This window comes from Acomys minous, assembly GCF_964271855.1.
Source record: "Acomys minous genome assembly, chromosome: 6".
NCBI classification, from domain to species: Eukaryota; Metazoa; Chordata; class Mammalia; order Rodentia; family Muridae; genus Acomys; species Acomys minous.
The window spans coordinates 112,240,871-112,258,361 of NC_140487.1; the positions used below are offsets into that span (position 1 = coordinate 112,240,871).

The 17,491-nt window shown below is 47.2% G+C and overlaps 2 protein-coding genes across 4 annotated transcripts in view; one reads left to right on the forward strand and one right to left on the reverse strand.

The window, feature by feature from the left end:
• KDM1A (lysine demethylase 1A) overlaps positions 1 to 4,349 on the reverse strand; it is a 55,108-nt gene extending 50,759 nt beyond the window's left edge. For all 3 annotated transcript variants that reach the window (XM_084788287.1, XM_084788288.1, XM_084788286.1), the window contains exon 1: positions 3,838 to 4,349. In XM_084788287.1, the coding sequence (XP_084644413.1) occupies positions 3,838 to 4,191 (354 nt within the window). In that variant the 5' untranslated portion in view covers positions 4,192 to 4,349. The remainder of the gene's footprint in view (positions 1 to 3,837) is intronic.
• A 2,825-nt stretch (positions 4,350 to 7,174) lies between these two features.
• TEX46 (testis expressed 46) lies at positions 7,175 to 12,417 on the forward strand. Its single transcript, XM_084785047.1, has 2 exons — positions 7,175 to 7,446; positions 11,912 to 12,417. The coding sequence occupies exons 1-2, from the start codon at positions 7,255 to 7,257 to the stop codon at positions 12,212 to 12,214; spliced, it is 495 nt and encodes a 164-aa protein (XP_084641173.1). The 5' UTR covers positions 7,175 to 7,254; the 3' UTR covers positions 12,215 to 12,417.
• The last annotated feature ends 5,074 nt before the right edge of the window (positions 12,418 to 17,491 follow it).

Below are 17,491 nucleotides of genomic sequence, written 5' to 3' on the forward strand. Positions count from 1 at the left end.
AAAGATATTCCTCAGATACAACAATGGATGCAGCAGAAAAAGCCAAATACATAAATTGGGTCTTACCAAAATTTAAAAGTAGAATAAAATTAAATCTTACTATAAAATTATTTTTTAAAAATGAGCCAAAGCCAGGCATTATGGCATATGTCTGTAACCCCAGCAGTCAGGGAAGCAGAGGTAGGCAGATATCTGTAATTGAGGCCAGCCTGACATACAAAGCAAGTAGTCCAGGAAAGAGAAACCTGGGTGGGGGGAGGGGTAAGGGCGAGAGGGATGAAGAGCCAGGCATGGTGGCACATGCCTTTAACGCAGGCACAAAGGCTGTTAGAGAAAGCCTGTGTGTAAAAAACCAAAAACAACCCCCCTCGAAAGAAGTGGACTTGGTGATCAGAAATTCAATGTCATCCCTAAGACCAGCATCGGTTGTCCTTTAAAACAAAACAAAACCCAACCTTTTAATAAAAAGATATTTAAATATTTAAAAGAACAACAACAACAACAAAAAATACCGAACCATGTCCAGCATCATTAACCATTAGGGAAATGCATATCAGACTACAATGAATTATCATTTCAGATCTACAAAGATGGCTATAGTAAAAGACAGACAATGCTAAGCACAAAGATATGGAGACATAGAACCCACACACGCTGCTCATGAGGTGAAACTGTGGCTCCTACTTTAGAAAAACATTTGGTAGCAATTACAAAAGAAAAGCAGAATTCACATGTGATTCAGCAATTATAATCCCAGGTATTACAAGAGATATGAAAAAAATTATGTCCCCATGTTGTACCTACTGTGTTCATAGTTACATTATACATAGCAGCAAAAAAGTAGAGACCTCCCCCAAAAAAGTCCATCAAATGAATAAATGATGGCAAACCCATACTAACAGCAAAAGTAAAGGGCCACATATCCTGAGACTGCATACAGATTGTTCAGAACAGGCAACTCCATATAGTCAGAAAGTAGACTAGTGAGGGGCTGGGGATGAGAAAAGACAGCTGGTATACAGGTGTCTCTGGGAAACAGTGGCATGTCCTAAGCTAACTGTGAAGCCGATTTTATGTTATGATTACATATTTTAAAAAGCAATACTGAGGCCAGGTGTGGTGGTGCACGCCTTTAATTCCAGCACTCGGGAGGCAGAGGCAGGTGGATTGCTGTGAGTTTGAGGCCAGCCTGGTCTACAAAGCGAGTTCAGGACAGCCAGGGCTACACAGAGACCCTGTCTCGAAAAAACAAAACAAAAACAAACAAACAAACAAAAAGCAACACTGGCACATGAATTGTCTCAAATCAGCCTTAAATTATCTCAGTTCCTGGCCACACTTTCAACTGAACTGATAAAATGGAAACCTACTAGGCTTTGTCTTGTTGCACCTCTAAAGGTTGAAGTCATTAATTAACCTCTATGCTTTTCTTCTAATGCCTTTAAAAACAAAAACAGCCAAGCAGGTGGATGGCTATGAGTTTGAGGCCAACCAGGTCTACAGAGTGAGTTCCAGGACAGCCAAGGCTACACAGAGAAACCATGTCTTTAAAAAACAAAATAGTGAAAAGAAAAAAAAAAAGGGGGGGGGGGCCAGGTGTTGTGGCCCATGCCTTTAATCACTATGAGTTCAGGGTCATCCTGGTCTACAAAGTGAGTCCAGGACAGCCAGAGCTGTTACACAGAGAAACCGTGTCTCTAGAAAAAACAAACAAACAAAAAAACACAAACACACACAAAAAACAAAAACAGCAAAACAACAATCCCCCTCAAAAAACAAAACAGAAATCCCCCCAAATAAAACAATATTTAAAAACCGCCCAATACAGGCAAATTGAACTGTGTTCAGATTATCTTAGGGGCTGGCGGTGTCACTGTGTGTGTTCCGCCTTCCCACATGCACTTTCTTTAGGATTCTAGTTTTGTGGGTTTTAAGAATAAGTTAGGTAGGGCTCCTTACTGCGTTTTCACACATAACTAGTTGGTTTTGGCTGACTCTCTCCTCCCTTCTGATCCTCCATCTTTGCTGAAACCATTCCAGCCCCCGTATTCCACTTTCTGGTTCTTGTTCTGATAAAAAGCAAAACAAAACAAAACAAAACAAAACAAAAACCGCCTTTCCTCCAAATTCATTTTACTGAGCAGTGAGTACGAGATCTTTCAAGTCAGTAGTTGAAGCTGAGGCCTCTGCAGGTAACACTCGTCTCAAGATGCTGCTCATGCCGGACTTGGAAAACCATGCCCAGCAGCCTGGCAGTGTCCTATCTTCCTGACATCTCAGCAAGCCCAGGTGGGAGGATGCACTAAGCCCAGGAATCTGAGATCAAACTGTGCAAAGTAACAGGGTGTCAGATCAAAAACAAAACAAAGCAAGCCCAATGAGGAAGGTGCAGAATCCCAGGGGAGGCTGACAAAGGAGGATCACAAATCCAAGCTCTGTCTAGGCCACAAGATAATTCAGGACCAATCTGTGCGAACTCAGCTTCAAAATAAAAAGTAGGCCTGGAGATATAGTAGAGTGATAGAGAACCAGTCTACCACATACAGGATTCAACTCCCTAGTACAGCAGGAGAAAAAACATGTACAAGCTACCTAAACCTGGCACAGTGGCGCATTCCTTTAATCCCAGCAGCCGGGAGGATCTCTGTAACTTCCAGGCCAGCCTGTTCTACAAATCAGGCCAGGAAAGCCAGGACTACACAGAGAACCCGTCTCGAAAGAGCAACAACAACAACAACAACAAAAAAAAAAAACCTAGCTAAATCCCACAACTTACCACCTGTACTGATGTATTTATTTTGCAGTGCTGTGGACTGAAACCCTGGTTCTCAATCATGCTAGGCAACTGCTGTGCCAGTCAGGCACACACCTACACTGTTTCTTTACATTCATTACATACCCATGTGTGTTTTCAATTTCCCAAACAGATTAAGAACTCTCTGGAAAAAGGCACTGTCTGAATAAAGCCACATCAACACCTGGCAATGTTACCGCCCCAGGTGATTGGCTCTTTGTTTCATTAAAGAAGGGACACCCTTGTCAAAACACCAAACTTTGAACTTAGAAACTGTACCCCTCAGTTTACTCATTCTTAAAAATGAAGCTTAACAATACCAGTCTAATGGTGTTTAGCAAAACGAAAACGTTGGACCCATGCCAAATACACCATCTGGCACACTGAGGTATTAAGACAGAGATGTTATCTGTGTATAGTGTTGGATTTGGTGCCAAATCCTTTATCTTTACGTTTGCACCATGAGCATTCAACTGGTATTAGGAGCATTCTTCACCCGCTTCCACTTCAGTAAAAGTCTACCCGAGGCCCAAGAATGGCGCCTGCCGTCAAACCTGACAACCTCAGTTCGACTCCTGAACATGGTGGAAAAACAGAACAGACTCAGGCCCAGCTGTCCTCTGACCTCCGCTCGCACACAGAAAATAAATAATTGTAAGAAGAAAGAAAGGAGAGAGAGAGAGAGAGAGGGAGAGAGAGAGAGAGAGAGAGAGAGAGAGAGAGAGAGAGAGTGTCTATACCAAAAGACCACATTAAAAAAAAAAAAACCTGGCATACAGCAAGACCTTTAAAAAACAAAAAAGTCTCTTCCTTTTCACGCCCCTTGACTCTGGATCATCAACCACCTCAATTTCCCCTGTGCACCCAGAACAGAAGCCGCCTGGCGTCTACACAGGTGGATAAATGCATCAGGAAGCCATCTTTCCCAGTTGGAAGATCACGGTCACACCCTCCCCGTGCCCGAAACCCTGGGTCCCCGCACAAAGGCCCGGCTCCCCTCCCCCGCCCCACCCGCCCCACCCCCAGCCGGGCCCAGGCCTCACCTTCGCCCGCTTGCGCCGGCTGGTCCTTCGGCCCTCCGGGGTCTCGGCTATTCCCGTCTCCATGGGCGTCGCGGAGCCCGGCCCCGCTGTGGGCCCCGCCTGAGGCCCGGCGGACCCGGGCGGCTCGGCCAGGCCCCCGGGCGGTGAGGCCCGCGGAGGCTCCTTCTTTCGGGGAGTGCGCTCGCCCGCCGCCCCCGTGGCAACCTCGGTGGGGCCCGCCAGGCCCCCGGGCGGCGCGGCCACCTCAGAGCCGTTCTCCGCGCCGCCCGCCGCCCCGGGCCCGGCCTCCGTCCCAGCTGCCGCCGCCGCCGCCGCTGCTGCCGCCGCCGCCGCCGCCTTCTTCCCAGACAACATCTCGGGCCGCCTGGCCGCCGCGGGCCGCAGGGGCCGCTCGGTCTGCCGCTCCGTGTGTTCGCAGCCGCCGCTCCGCTCGGACCTCGCTCAGACCGCACGAAGACCGACAACCCCGCGTGCGCACGCGCCCTGCGCGCTCCCGCCGCGTCAAAGACAAAAAGCCGCAGCGGTCTTCGGCCCCGCCTCCTCTCAACCATAGAGCGGACTCCTGGAGGCTAGAGCGGAGCCAAGAGCTCCGAGAGCGAGGCTGGCGTAGAGCGGCCCCCTGCGATTGGGAGTCTGTCCCAGCTCCTCCATCTGAATTTGGGCGTTGAACCTGACTGCACCTCCCAGGACCATTTCCAACAGAGACTCTCAAGATTGATTGATTGATTGATTGATTCATTCATTCATTCATTCATTCCCCGTACACTAGTTACTTCAAGTAATACTATGCATTCTCACTGCAGGACAAGGGTTGAAATATGGAATTCTGGCTTTCAGGGAGCTTCCCACCTAATTGAGATAGGGCAACATTCTGAAGGACGACTTAATTGATGTACCGTTGCCCAGCCTGGCTGCATGAAAATACCTGTCTCAAAACAACAACAAAAAAGTTAGTGTCTTAGGTTTACTATGGTTGTGATGCAACACATGACCAAAAGCAAGTTGGGGAGGGAAGAATTTAATTGGCTTACATCTCCACATCACTGTTCATCATCAGAGGAAGACAGGACAAGAACTCAAACAGGGCAGGAACCTGGAGGCAGGAGCTGATGCAGAAGACGTGAATCGGGGCTACTTACTGGCTTGCTCTCTCTGATTTGCTCATCCTGTTTTTCCTGTAGTACCCATGACCACCAGCCCAGGAGTGGCACCACCCACAATCAGCTGGTGCCTCTCCCATAAATCACTAAGTAAATATCCTACCCCAACAGGGTGGCAAGCAGCAACCCTGAGCTTGTGCAGGCTCTGCCCCCGAACACTCTGCTCAGCCTCGTGATCGCCCGGGCTCTGGAGCAATGGCAGGATGTCTGAGATAAAAAACAGTTCATTTAGCCGGGCGTGGTGGCGCACGACTTTAATCCCAGCACTCGGGAGGCAGAGGCAGGCGGATCGCTGTGAGTTCGAGGCCAGCCTGGTCTACAAAGCGAGTCTAGGACAGCCAAGGCTACACAGAGAAACCTTGTCTCAAAAAACAACAACAACAAAAAAAAACCAGTTCATTTTCTGCGTTGGGTCTCCTTGCATAAACCTCCATGTTCCATGCTGTCGCTTGAAGCCATGTTGATGTCTGTGGTCCATGTTGTCACCCAGGACCAAGTTGTGGTCCATGATCCACACTGGGGACCAGGTTAATGTCTGTGGTCTATGCAGTCACCGGAAATTGGAAAGAGTTCAAGTCCAGCCTGGTCTACAAAGCAAGTCCAGCACAGCCAAGATAACATAGAGAAACCCTGTCTCGAGAAAAAGAAAAAAGAAGAAGAAGAAGAAGAAGAAGAAGAAGAAGTTAGGTGAGGCAGTGGTGGCGTACTCCTTTAATCCTAGCACATGGGAGGCAGAGGCAGGCAGATCTCTGTCAGTTCAAGGCCAGCCTGGTCTACAGAGTGAGTTTCAGGACAGCCAGAGCTATTACACAGAGAACCCCTGTGTGTGTGGGGGGGGGGGGAGGAAGATAAGAAGAAAAAGAAGAGGAGGAGGAGGAAGAGGAAGAGGACGAAGTTAATCAAGGCACATGCCGTTAATCCCAGCACCAGGTAGGCAGAGTTAATCAGGGGCTGGGGAGATGGTTCTGCTTGTAAAGTGCTCACCATGCAAGCATAAGGACATGAATTTGATTCTCCTAAAAAGCTAGATGGGGTGGCACGCTCTTGTAATCCCAGCACTGAGACCAGAGACACTGTGGGCCTTGCTGGTCAGCCCTTCAAGCTAAATCCATGAACCCCAAGTCCCAGAGAGAGACTCTGTCTCAAACAAATAAACAAACAAACAAATAAACAAAATAGGATGGACAGCTCCTGAGGAATGATAGCCAAAGTTGTTTTCTGGCCTTTACAAACACACACCTGTACACACACACATACACACAACTAAAAAACAAAAATAAGCAGGAGTACCTTCAGTAGGTAAAGGCACTTACTTGTTGACAAGCCTGGTAACCATATGGTGGAACGTTCTCAGACATCTACACATACACAAATAATAAATAAGTAAGTATATTTGGGGGGTTGTTGTTGTTTTGTTTGTTTTTTGAGACACAGTTTCTCTGTGTAGCCCTGGCTGTCGTGGACCTCACTGTGTAGACCAAGCTGGCCTCAAACTCAAGAGTTCCACTTGCCCCTCCTCTGAGTGCTGGGATTAAAGGCATGCACTACCACTTCCTGGCTAAATAAGTATAATTTTTAAAGTAAATCAAATAGATAGCCTCCATGGACTAATTGGCATTATTCTAGGGTGACTATGAAAATATAGAGGAAGCCAGGCGGACAGGAAGCCAGGCAGTGGTGGCACACATCTTTAATCCCAGTACGGCAGGGTAGGCAAAGGCAGACGGATCTCTGAGTTCAAGGTCAGCCTGGTCCAGGACAAGCAGGGATGTTACACAGAGAAACCCTGTCTCAAAACAAACAAACAAACAAAAATATAATAATAATAATAAAAGAAAGAAAGAGAGAGAAGAAAAAAAGAAGAGGAAGAAGAAAGAAAGTACACAGGAATCTCTTTGCCTTATCCCCAAGTTATGGATACTTTTTCTTTGCAGTCTCGCCCAATACAAGAGGAGGTGGCCTCTAACATTGGCTGTTCTGTTACAGGGGCTCCCAGAAGTGTACAGTGAGAGAGGTATTGCTGAGGTCTACAACACTTGGCTGCCAGGAGGATGTCATGACATGATGCTTTCAAACAGCCTGCCAGAGAGCCTGACTCACAGTGGCCCCTCCAGACAGGCACAGGAAAAGTTATTGTTATGCGACAGCCAGGGTAGGGGTGGGGAGCTAGTTACAAATCAGAGGAGTGGGTGGCTGTGCTTTCTGTTATGGATGGGGCTGAAGCAGGGGCCTGGGGCCTGTGCCCCTCTGTGTCATAATGTTGGGGGAACTGATATTTCTTCTGAGGGGTTTCCTTGGGGTTCTTGCTTCTTCTGGCACCATAGGAGCCATCTTGGCTTGGTTGATAAGCTTTAAGCCAGCCTTGTTTGGCTTCCTTCTCCTCCTGCTGCTGCTTAGCAACTGGCTGGTCAAAAATGAACTCAATCAGGCTCCCTCCCAGACCCAGAGGGTAAGCAAGAGGGTGCTTAATCCTCACTAACGGTTATGGGACACTCGGGGCTGGACTGGCAGAGTGGCTCAGGGAAGGGGTCAGGCTGAAGAAGTCTGTGACTTCTATGAGTCTGGGCTAAGGCTCCTCTTGCATGGTGGTGGTGGACAAGATCCCTTCAACAAGGCTCCTGTTGACTCAGCTGTGAAATAGGGGGCGTACTAGACTCTCCCACACCGTGCTCCGTCCTGTTTCAGCAACACTACCAACTATTTCAAACGGAAAGAAAAACTTTAAGTTGATGAATACGTACATAGTATAATATGTATATATTTATTTTTATGTATGAGAATAAGATATAAGGCAATAAGATAATAAGGTACCAGATGCCAGATATTATGTTATAGAGGTTTATTAAATGAGCATGGAGGAAAAGGAAAAGGGGGGAGGGGTACCCCAAAGAGAGAGAGACAGAGACAGAGAAAGATAGAGAGATGGAGAGAGGAAGAGTAAAAGGAGTAGAGAGAGGGTCACTAGGAGAGTTTGTCCTTTTACATAGCTCTGGACAAAGCCACGCCCCCATGGCAGATGGGCAATGACATCACCTGTACGCGGACTGGAGCAGAATCCTAACATTTATGATATATAATAATGAATTTATCAGAAGTGCACAAATCGCATCAGCCAGTTTTCTCCTGCTATAACCTCTTCCCAAACTGATCATCGTCTTATAAAGAAAAGAGGGTTCTTTCGGCTCATGGTTTTAGAGGTTCTGGCTCTTGACTGGGTGCACCCATTGCTTTGAGGTCTCTGGCAAGTGGGTTGTGGGAAGGAGGGGATAAAACTGAGCACCCATGGGGCTGGAGAGATGGCTCAGAGGTTAAGAACGCTGTCTGCTCTTCCAGAGGTCCTGAGTTCAATTCCCAGCAACCACATGGTGGCTCACAGCCGTCTATAATGTCATCTGACGCCCTCTTCTGGCCTGCATGCAGATGTACATGCAGGCAGAGCACTGTATACATAGTAAATAAATACATCTTCAAAACAAAACAAAACAAGAAGTGAGTACGCATGGCCAGGAAGTGAAAAGGAGCCTCACTAGCAGATAAAACTAGGATAAAACAAGGAATTCTCAGCCCGGTGGTGGTGGTGGTGGCGGCGGCGCACGTCTTTAATCCCAGCACTCGGGAGGCAGAGGCAGGCAGATCGCTGTGAGTTCGAGGCCAGCCTGGTCTACAAAGGGAGTCCAGAACAGTCAAGGCTACACAGAGAAACCCCATGTCGAAAAACCAAAACATAACAAAAAACAAGGAATTCTCTGGGTGGGGTGTTTCTTGCTTGCTGGAGGGGGGTTAGGTGAGTGGGGGTTTGTGGGGGGCGGGGGGCATTATTTGGCAGCTTCTTCGGCCTCTACATAGGAAACACTAGTATCGCTTTCCTCCTCATTTGCCACCACGTAGAATATCTCCAGATGTTGCCAGGTGTTACCTGGAGAGGGCAAAATAGCTTCCTATTTAAAGCAAACAAACGGGGCTAGAGAGACGGCTCACCCTTTAAGAGCTCTTGTTGTTCCTGCGGAGGACCCAGGTTCAGTTCCCAGGACCCACGTGGTGGCTCACAGCCATCCGTAAGGGAATCTGATGACCTCTTCTAACCTGGGCTGGCACTGCATGCCCACGTTGCAGATAGGCATGCAGGCAAAACCACCCACGCACCTAAAATAAAAACAGTTTGGGACTGAAGTGATAACTCGGTGATTAAGAGCACTTGCTGCTCTTGCAGAGGACCTGAAGTCAGTTCCGAACACCTACGTGATGGCTCAGAATTGCTGGTAACTCCAGGGGTCTGGCGCCCTCCTTGGCTTCCACAGGCACACATACAGTGCCTCAATCACACATAATTCCCACTCCAGGGTATCCATGCTCTCTCCCAATCTCCTTGGGCACCGCATGCACGGGTGCAAGTACATGCATGCAGGCAAAACCACTCATAAACAGAAAGTAAATACATCTAAAAATAAAATAAGATACTTAAAAAAAAGAAAAAGGCTAGGACAAGCCCAGAAGGCAAAGCACTTACTTGCTTGCTGGGCAAATATGAGGACTGGGATTGGATGCCCAGTACCCTATTAAAAGCAGAGTTGGGGGCTGGAGAGATGGCCCAGCGGTTAAAGGCACTGACTGTTCTTCCAAAGGACCCAGGTTCAGTTCCCAGCACCCACATGGCAGTTCACAACTGTCTGTAACTCCAAGATCTGACACCCTCACACAGACATACATGCAGGCAAAACACCAATGCACATACGATGAAAATAAATAAATTATTTAAAAAAAAAAAAAAGCAGAGTTGGTCTGGTGGTCCACCTAGACTGTAGGAGTTGGAAACAGGATCCCCAGAAGAGGCCAGATCGCCTGGCTAGCCACAATGGTGAGCTCTGGGTTCAGGGACAACCCTTCCTCAACATACAGGGTGGAGTGCAAGCAAGCAAGACACACATGAACACACTCATGCTCACACACATTCTAGCATACAAACACACGAGGACACCAGACATACATGCATTTGCAAAGAAAAAAAAAAAGCACTAAGACACTAAAAAAATACGATGAGCGTGGTGGCGCACGCCTTTAATCCCAGCCCTCGGGAGGCAGAGGCAGGAGGATCTCTGAGTTCGAGGCCAACCTGGTCTACCAAGCGAGTGCAGGACAGGCAGGGATGTTAAACAGAGAAACCCTGTCTGGAAAAAACAAAAACAAACAAACAAAACACTAAAAAACAAAACTCAGGATTATAAATGAGGAAGTAACATTTTGGGGGAGGGAACTCCGGGGTAGAAGAGACTTTCACAGAAATTTCAACTGTGTTAATGAAATTCCCTCCCTCCCTCCCTCCCGTTGGCCTCTCCCTCCTCTCTTTTCCTTCCTTCTCTTCTCCCTCCCTCCCTTCCTGTTCTACCACTGAGCTGCGTCCTACTTGTCTTCTTAAGCTGATATGAGAAATATGGAAGTTTGGCATTGTGTTTGCTATCTTTCCCCACATCGCTTTGACTCTGTTTCCTGAAGGAGGGTCTCATGTGGCCCAGGCTGACCTCCAACTCTCTGTGTAATCAAGCATGGCTTTGAGCCTCTGGTCCTCTCCACTTCTGTTTCCCGAGTGCTGGGACTACAGGGGTGTGCCCCACAACTAGTTTATACACTGCTGGAGCTCAAACTCGGGCCTCCACTCATGCCAAGCAAACAGTATACCAATGGTGCTCGATCCTAGCCTGAAGTAGGTAGTTTTAAAGTGTTTCTTAAGGCCACCAGTTTGGCCTGGTGAGATGGCTCAGTGGATAAAGGTACTTTTCACCATGCCTGGTGACCTAAGTTAGAACTGACTTAAACAGACATATAGTAGATAGATAGATAGATAAATAAATAAATAAATAAATAAATAAATAAATAAGGCCAGGAATGGTGGCGTACGCCTTTAATCTCAGTACTCAGGAGGCAGAGGCAGGCAGATCACTGTGAGTTCGAGGTCTACAAAGTGAGTCCAAGAAAGCCAAAGCTACACAGAGAAACCCTGTCTCGAAACAACAACAATAACAACAACAACAACAACAACAACAACAACAACAACAAAAGCAGTAGTTTGTAGCTGAATCCAAAGAAAAAATTTTACTATAAATGGGGTTGTGGGGGCGGGGACGGGACATTAGGATTTGTGAAGTTTTACTGATCCTGACGATGAGCTCAGAAAGGCTTTTGAGGGAGAAAAAAAAAAAAGATTCTGAAGACATAAATACACACACACATACTCACACATTTATGCCAAGGACCGTAATTTTTTTTTTTAACGTATGTGAGCGCTCTTTGTACGACACTGCGTGTTAGGAGGAGTCAGTTCCCTCCTTCCACTATGTGGGTCCTGGGGATCAGACTCAAGTCTGACTTGGCGGCAAGAGCCATATTGTCAACCCACAGGGCTTTAGTCCTGTATAGCCAGCAGATCCAGCAGCCTACAAGACAAAGACAACCATAGGTCTGAGGAGTTTGGGGGAGGAGGTGTTGCTGCCAGATGATGAGAAAGTGACTACTACCCTTCTCTAGACCCCGTGTCTCCCAACCATGAATTGTGGTACAGATGCTTTCCCCCTGGCCAGAGGGCCTGAGAATCGATTTGAGAAAATGGCCTGGAGGGCTGGGAATGGAGCTCAGTTAGTAAAGCCTAGCGGGCCCGAAGCCCTGGGAGTTCAATTCCCCAACACTGCAGAAACTAGATGTAGCGATGATGTTCATGTGTAGCCGCACTGGAGGGGTAAAGGCAGGAGGAGCCCAAGGACATCTTGGCTACGTAGTGGGTTCCAGGCTAGCCTGGGCTACATGAGGACTCTGTCTCTAAAACAGAATGAAAATAGAAAATGACGCTGCTCTGGAGCAGACGTTCTGTGTCAGAAAGAATTAATGGTCACGAACTGACTCTTCTCTTCCGATGGGGATCTTAGGAGGAGGCAGAAACAGCCATGGCTCTTCCCAATGACATCGCCACGAACCAGAAAGAGCTGGAAAGAATGAATGCTTGCTTCGCTCTCCAGGACAAGGTCCTTGAACGGCTGTTGCTCAGTGAGATGAAGCTGAAGGTCTTGGAAAATCAGATGTTTGTCATATGGAATAAGATGAACCGCCGCCGCTGGTGGGCCAGCAGGCACCGGAACTTCTCCAGGAGGAGGCACAGGACGAGGAGGAACGAGTCCACTTTCTCCACGGTCTCTAACTATAGTACCAACACCCCCACTGAATGTGACTGAGATGGGCCAGCTTCTGCTGACGTGATCTTGACCCAGTGTACGTGTCTGGTTTTGCCGTTGTCTTTGCTGCTGCTGTAACAAAATATCTGAGCCTGGGACCTTTATAAAGAAAAGAAGCTTTGTTTAGTTCACAGTGTTGGAGGTCTAAAGGATGTGATGCTAGCGGTGGCTTTCTGTGAGGGCTTCAAAGAGAATAGCCCCACGTTGTGTGTATGTGTGTGTGTGTAAGAGAGAGAGAGAGAGAGAGAGAGAGAGAGAGAGACAGACAGACAGACAGACAGACAGACAGAGAGACAGAGACAGAGACAGAGAGAGACAGAGACAGAGACAGAGACAGAAAAACCAGGAAAGCCAAAGCTGCCTTGTGACAACCTCTCCTGAATTAAGGACGTAGCTCAGTGGTAGAGCACTTGCCAGGGATGTGTAAGGTCCTGGGTTCAATCCTCAGTATTTCAAAAATGAAGAAATCAAAACAGCACTCTCTTTGGCTCATCAGCTTAAGCCATTTCCCACCAGGTTACTCTGACAACCCAAGTTCAATTCCTAGAACCTGCCTACATGGTTGGGGGGCAGAACTGACTCCTGGAACTTGTCCTCGAACCTCCACACTTGTGAATATATACTCGAACACATACATGAAATAATACATAATAAAATAAAATAAAATAAAAGCAGCAAACACCCTTCTCTTGAGGTAACCAATTCAGTCCCAGACTCTTTTTTTTTTTTTAATGTGCATTGGTGTTTTGCCTGCATGTATGTCTGTGTGAGGGTGTCAGATCTTGGAGTTACAGATAATTGTGAGCTGCCATGTGAGTGCTGGGAATCGAACCCAGGTCCTCCGGAAGAGCAGTCTGTGTTTTTTGTTGTTGTTGTTGTTGTTTTTCGAGACAGGGTTTCTCTGGGTAGCCTTGGGTACCCTGGACTTGGTTTGTAGACCAGGCCGGCCTAGAACTCACAGCGATCCGCCTATTTCTGCCTCCCAAGTGGTGGGATTAGAGGTGTGCGCCATTTCTCTAGCCACCCAGTACTAGACCATGATTAAAAGGAACTTGGGGAGGAAAAGCCTTTATCTGGTTACCCTAAATCATCAAGAGAGGCCAGAGTAGGAACGGAAGCAGGAAGCAGAGATCACAGAAGACACTGCTCATGGTCAGCTACCTTTTTTTTTTTCTTTTGAGACAGCCCCAACTGTCCTGTAGACCAAGCTGGCTTCAAACTCTCTGCTTCCTGAGTGCTGGGGTTAAAGGAACGTACCACCATTTGTAGCTCTCAACTACCTTTCTTATAGCTCCGGCACTCATGCCCAAAGATGCTACCACCCACAGTGACCTTGGCCCTCTTGAATCACTTAGCAGCCAAGAAAATGCCCATAGATCAACTGGTGGAGGCAACTCTTTAGTTGAGGTTCCCTCTTGCCAGGTGAGCCATTACCAACCAAGACTAGACACACCTTGCTCTTGCTCTGGGCCAAGTTCCCAGCACCCGTACCAGGCAGCTCACAACCGTCTGCAACTCCAGCTCCAGGGACTCCACCACCCTTGTCTGGTCTCCCTGGTCACCTGCAAATATGAGGGTACACATACTCACACAGACACACACACATGTAAATTTAAAAAAGGAATCTTAACATTTTGTTACAGTTATTTATGTATGTACACCCGTCCTGAGGATCAAACTCAGCATGTGCCTGCAGCCACTGACCTATCTTGCTGACGCCGAATGGCATTTTAAAAATTTTGTATTTGGCTGGGCAGTGGTGGCGCACGCCTTTAATCCCAGCACTCGGGAGGCAGAGGCAGGCGGATCGCTATGAGTTTGAGGCCAGCCTGGTCTAAAAAGTGAGTCCAGGACAGCCAAGGCTACACAGAGAAACCCTGTCTCGAAAAACCAAAAAAATAAAAAAATAAAATAAAATAAATGTATTTGGTGGCGCCTTAGACATGCTTCTTAACTCTGTTCTGTCATCATGTATCTTCCTGGTGGGGGTAGATCTGTATTCTTCCTCCAGTGCCTGGTTAGATTGCGCATATTAACAATACACAGCTCTGAGCCCTGGGGAGGCAGAGGAAGCAGGTCTTTATGAGTTTGAGGACAGCCAAGGCTACATAGAGAAATCCTGATTCAGAAAAACCAAAAACCACTCAGGAGGCACAGGCAGGTGGATCACTGTAAGTTCAAGGCCAGCTTGGTGTACAAATCGAGTCCAGGACAGCTAAGGCTATACAAAGAAACCCTGTCTTGAAAAACCAAAACCAAAACAAAAAACAAAACAAACACAAAAAACCCACAAAACAAACAAACAAACAAACAAACTCCAACAAACAAAAGCCAACAACAGCAACAACCCCTCAAAAAAAATACAGCTCTGAGTGACAGTGACAATACAGTTCTTGCTCAGAGTGGCAGCCGCAGCCTTCCATACAACTCCCCACAGGTCTTTTTAGCTAGGGATCTCAACTGGAAAATTGACTTTAGCTCATCACACTTCTTCCATTAGGCACTCTATAGTCTTCTTTTTAAAAATATCAATGCACTGATGGTGGTGGTGCACACCTTTAATCCCAGAATTCTGGCAACAGAGACAGTCAGATCTCTGAGGCCAGCCTGGTCCACAGAATGAGTTCCAGGACGGTCAGGGCTACACAGAGAAACCTTGTCTTAAAAAACAAACAAACAACAAAACAAAACAAAAGCCCAGAACAAAATAAATAAAGCAAAACAAGGGTTTTGCCTGCAGGTATATACACACACCACCTCAAAGTCTAACGCCTTGGGAGGCCAGAAGCTGGCCTTGGATCCCCAGGCACTGGAGTTACAGCCTCCATGTGGGTGCTGGGAATTGAACTCAGGTCTTCTGGAAAAGCATCCAGTGCTCAGAACCACTGTGCAATCTCTCCAGTCCATGTTTTGAATGCTCTCTATTCTTGGTATATAATTTTAAATAAATGAAAGAAAAGTATAAAAGTTACCAGTGAGATGGCTCAGTGGTTAAGAGCACTGTCTGCTCTTCCAGAGGTCCTGAGTTCAATTCTGGCCATCCGCATGGTGGCTCACAACCATCTGTAATGTGATCTAATAATGCCCTCTTCTGGCCCACAGGTGTACATGCAAATAGAGCACTCATATACAATAAATAAATAAAATCTTTTTTTTTTTTTTTAAAGTTACCAGTGGAGCGTGGGGATTAGCTTGATTGGTAGAGTGCTTGCTGACTATGCATGAAGCCCTGAGTTCGAGCCCTAGCACCATTTAATCTAGGTGTGTACATATATATTTGTTGTTGTTTTTTAACTTTTTAAAAAAACCTTTATTTTATATCGTTGGTGTTTTGCCTGCATCTATGTCTATGTGAGGGTATCAGCTCTTGAAGTTACAGACAGTTGTGAGCTGCTATGTGAGTGCTGAGATTTGAACCTGTGTCCTGTGGAAGAGCAGTCAGTGCCCTTACCGCTGAGCCATCTCTCCAGCCCCATATGTATATATTTGTAATCCCAGCACTTAGGAGGTGGAGGCAAGAGAATCAGAAGTCTTTGGCTACTTAGTGTCTTCAAGTTTAGTCTGGACTACAAGAGAGTCTATCTCAAAAAAAATATTGCCTTAAAATAAAGATAATACATCAAAACTGTGTTATGTTCCATTTATAGCTTAACTGTCTATTCAAGAATAAATGACTGTGAATGCTGGATTAAAAAGTGGGAGATGAAGCTGGGCGTGGTGGCGCACGCCTGTAATCCCAGCACTTGGGAGGCAGAGGCAGCCAGATCGCTGTGAGTTTGAGGCCAGCCTGGTCTACAAATCGAGTCCAGAACAGCCAAGGCTACACAGAGAAACACCCCCCCCCTCTCTCTCAAGATTTATTTATTTATTATGTATACAGTGCTCTGCCTACATATAACACCTACATGCCAGGAGAGGGCACCAGATCTCATTACCGATGGTTGTGAGCCACCATGTGGTTGCTGGGAATTGAACTCAAGACCTTTGGAAGAGCAGGCAGTGCTCTTAACCTCTAAGCCACCTCTCCAACCCCCAAGAAACCCTTTCTTGAAAAACAATAACAAGAGGAACAAAAATTTAAAGAAAGAAAGAAAGAAAAGAAAAAAAGGAAAGAAGAAAGCGAGCAAACAAGCAAGCAAGCCAGGTATGGTGGCATATGCCTGTAATCCTAGCACTTAGGAGGCAGAGGCAGGTGGATTGCTAAGAGTTCCAGCCAGCCTGGTCTACAGAATGAGTTCCAGGACAGCCAAAGCTACACAGAGAAAACCCCCTCTTGGAAAAATAAAAAAACAAGAAAGGTGGTTGGGGTAAGAAGTTGTCCTCTGAACTACACACACACATACACACACACACACACACACACACACAGGCACGCACGCATGTGTGCACACACACGCACATTCACACGTGTCACACAGATAAAAGAGGTAAGCAAAATGTTGATTACCAGACTAGTACCAACTGCAGCTTTTCTTAGGGAGAACCAGAAAGGAAACAGTTGCCTCACTGTGACCCCACGCCACACTGGCACCCCACTTAAACATGTTGCAGGTCACACCCTGCAACCTGGATGGGTTGCCAGCCAGTCCCTAAAGGCGCCCGGTGGCGTTGGCCTGTGTGCTTCCTCCCCTGGGATCCTTCACTTTTCACATCTGCTGTTCTAATTCCTTCTCTTCCGAAGAAACCACCAGCTCTGGGCCCGCCTCCCTCCAGGCAGTTCTCAACACAGAGGCCACATCTGTCCGCACTGCTTTCCCCAGAGGCGCAAGGTTTGAAAGCTTGGCATCCATTAAGAGGTGAAGTGATGGACTCTCGGGATGTACGTGCAAAGCCCTGGGTCTCATCCCAGCACTGCAGAAAAGAAAAAAGAAAGAAAGAAAATTGGATTTTGAGGGCGAGACCCTGGAAAAGGCAGAGACAGCCTTGAGTCAATGTGTATTTCCTCACATGGTTACAACCACATCAAGGACCCCAGTGCTTCAGACCCACAGGAATGTCAAAGACCCCCCCCACTCCCCTACCCGACCCTGCTGGGGGGCTCCCAGTGTGAGGCTCAGAGGAATGCAAAGCCCTCCTCTGGTGTGAGTGTGAATACTGACTGTGTGTGCAACGCTAGCAACTGCAGCTTCCTCCTCCTGTTTACAGCGCTACAGTGTTTACAGAGGTTCACAGAGACCTCCCAGAGAGACAAGCTAACCCAGGCCCTGTGCTGCAGGTAATAAGCACTAAGGTGCCAGCTCTTTTAGATGTTGGTGTGGCTTTATCAGAGTGCATAGG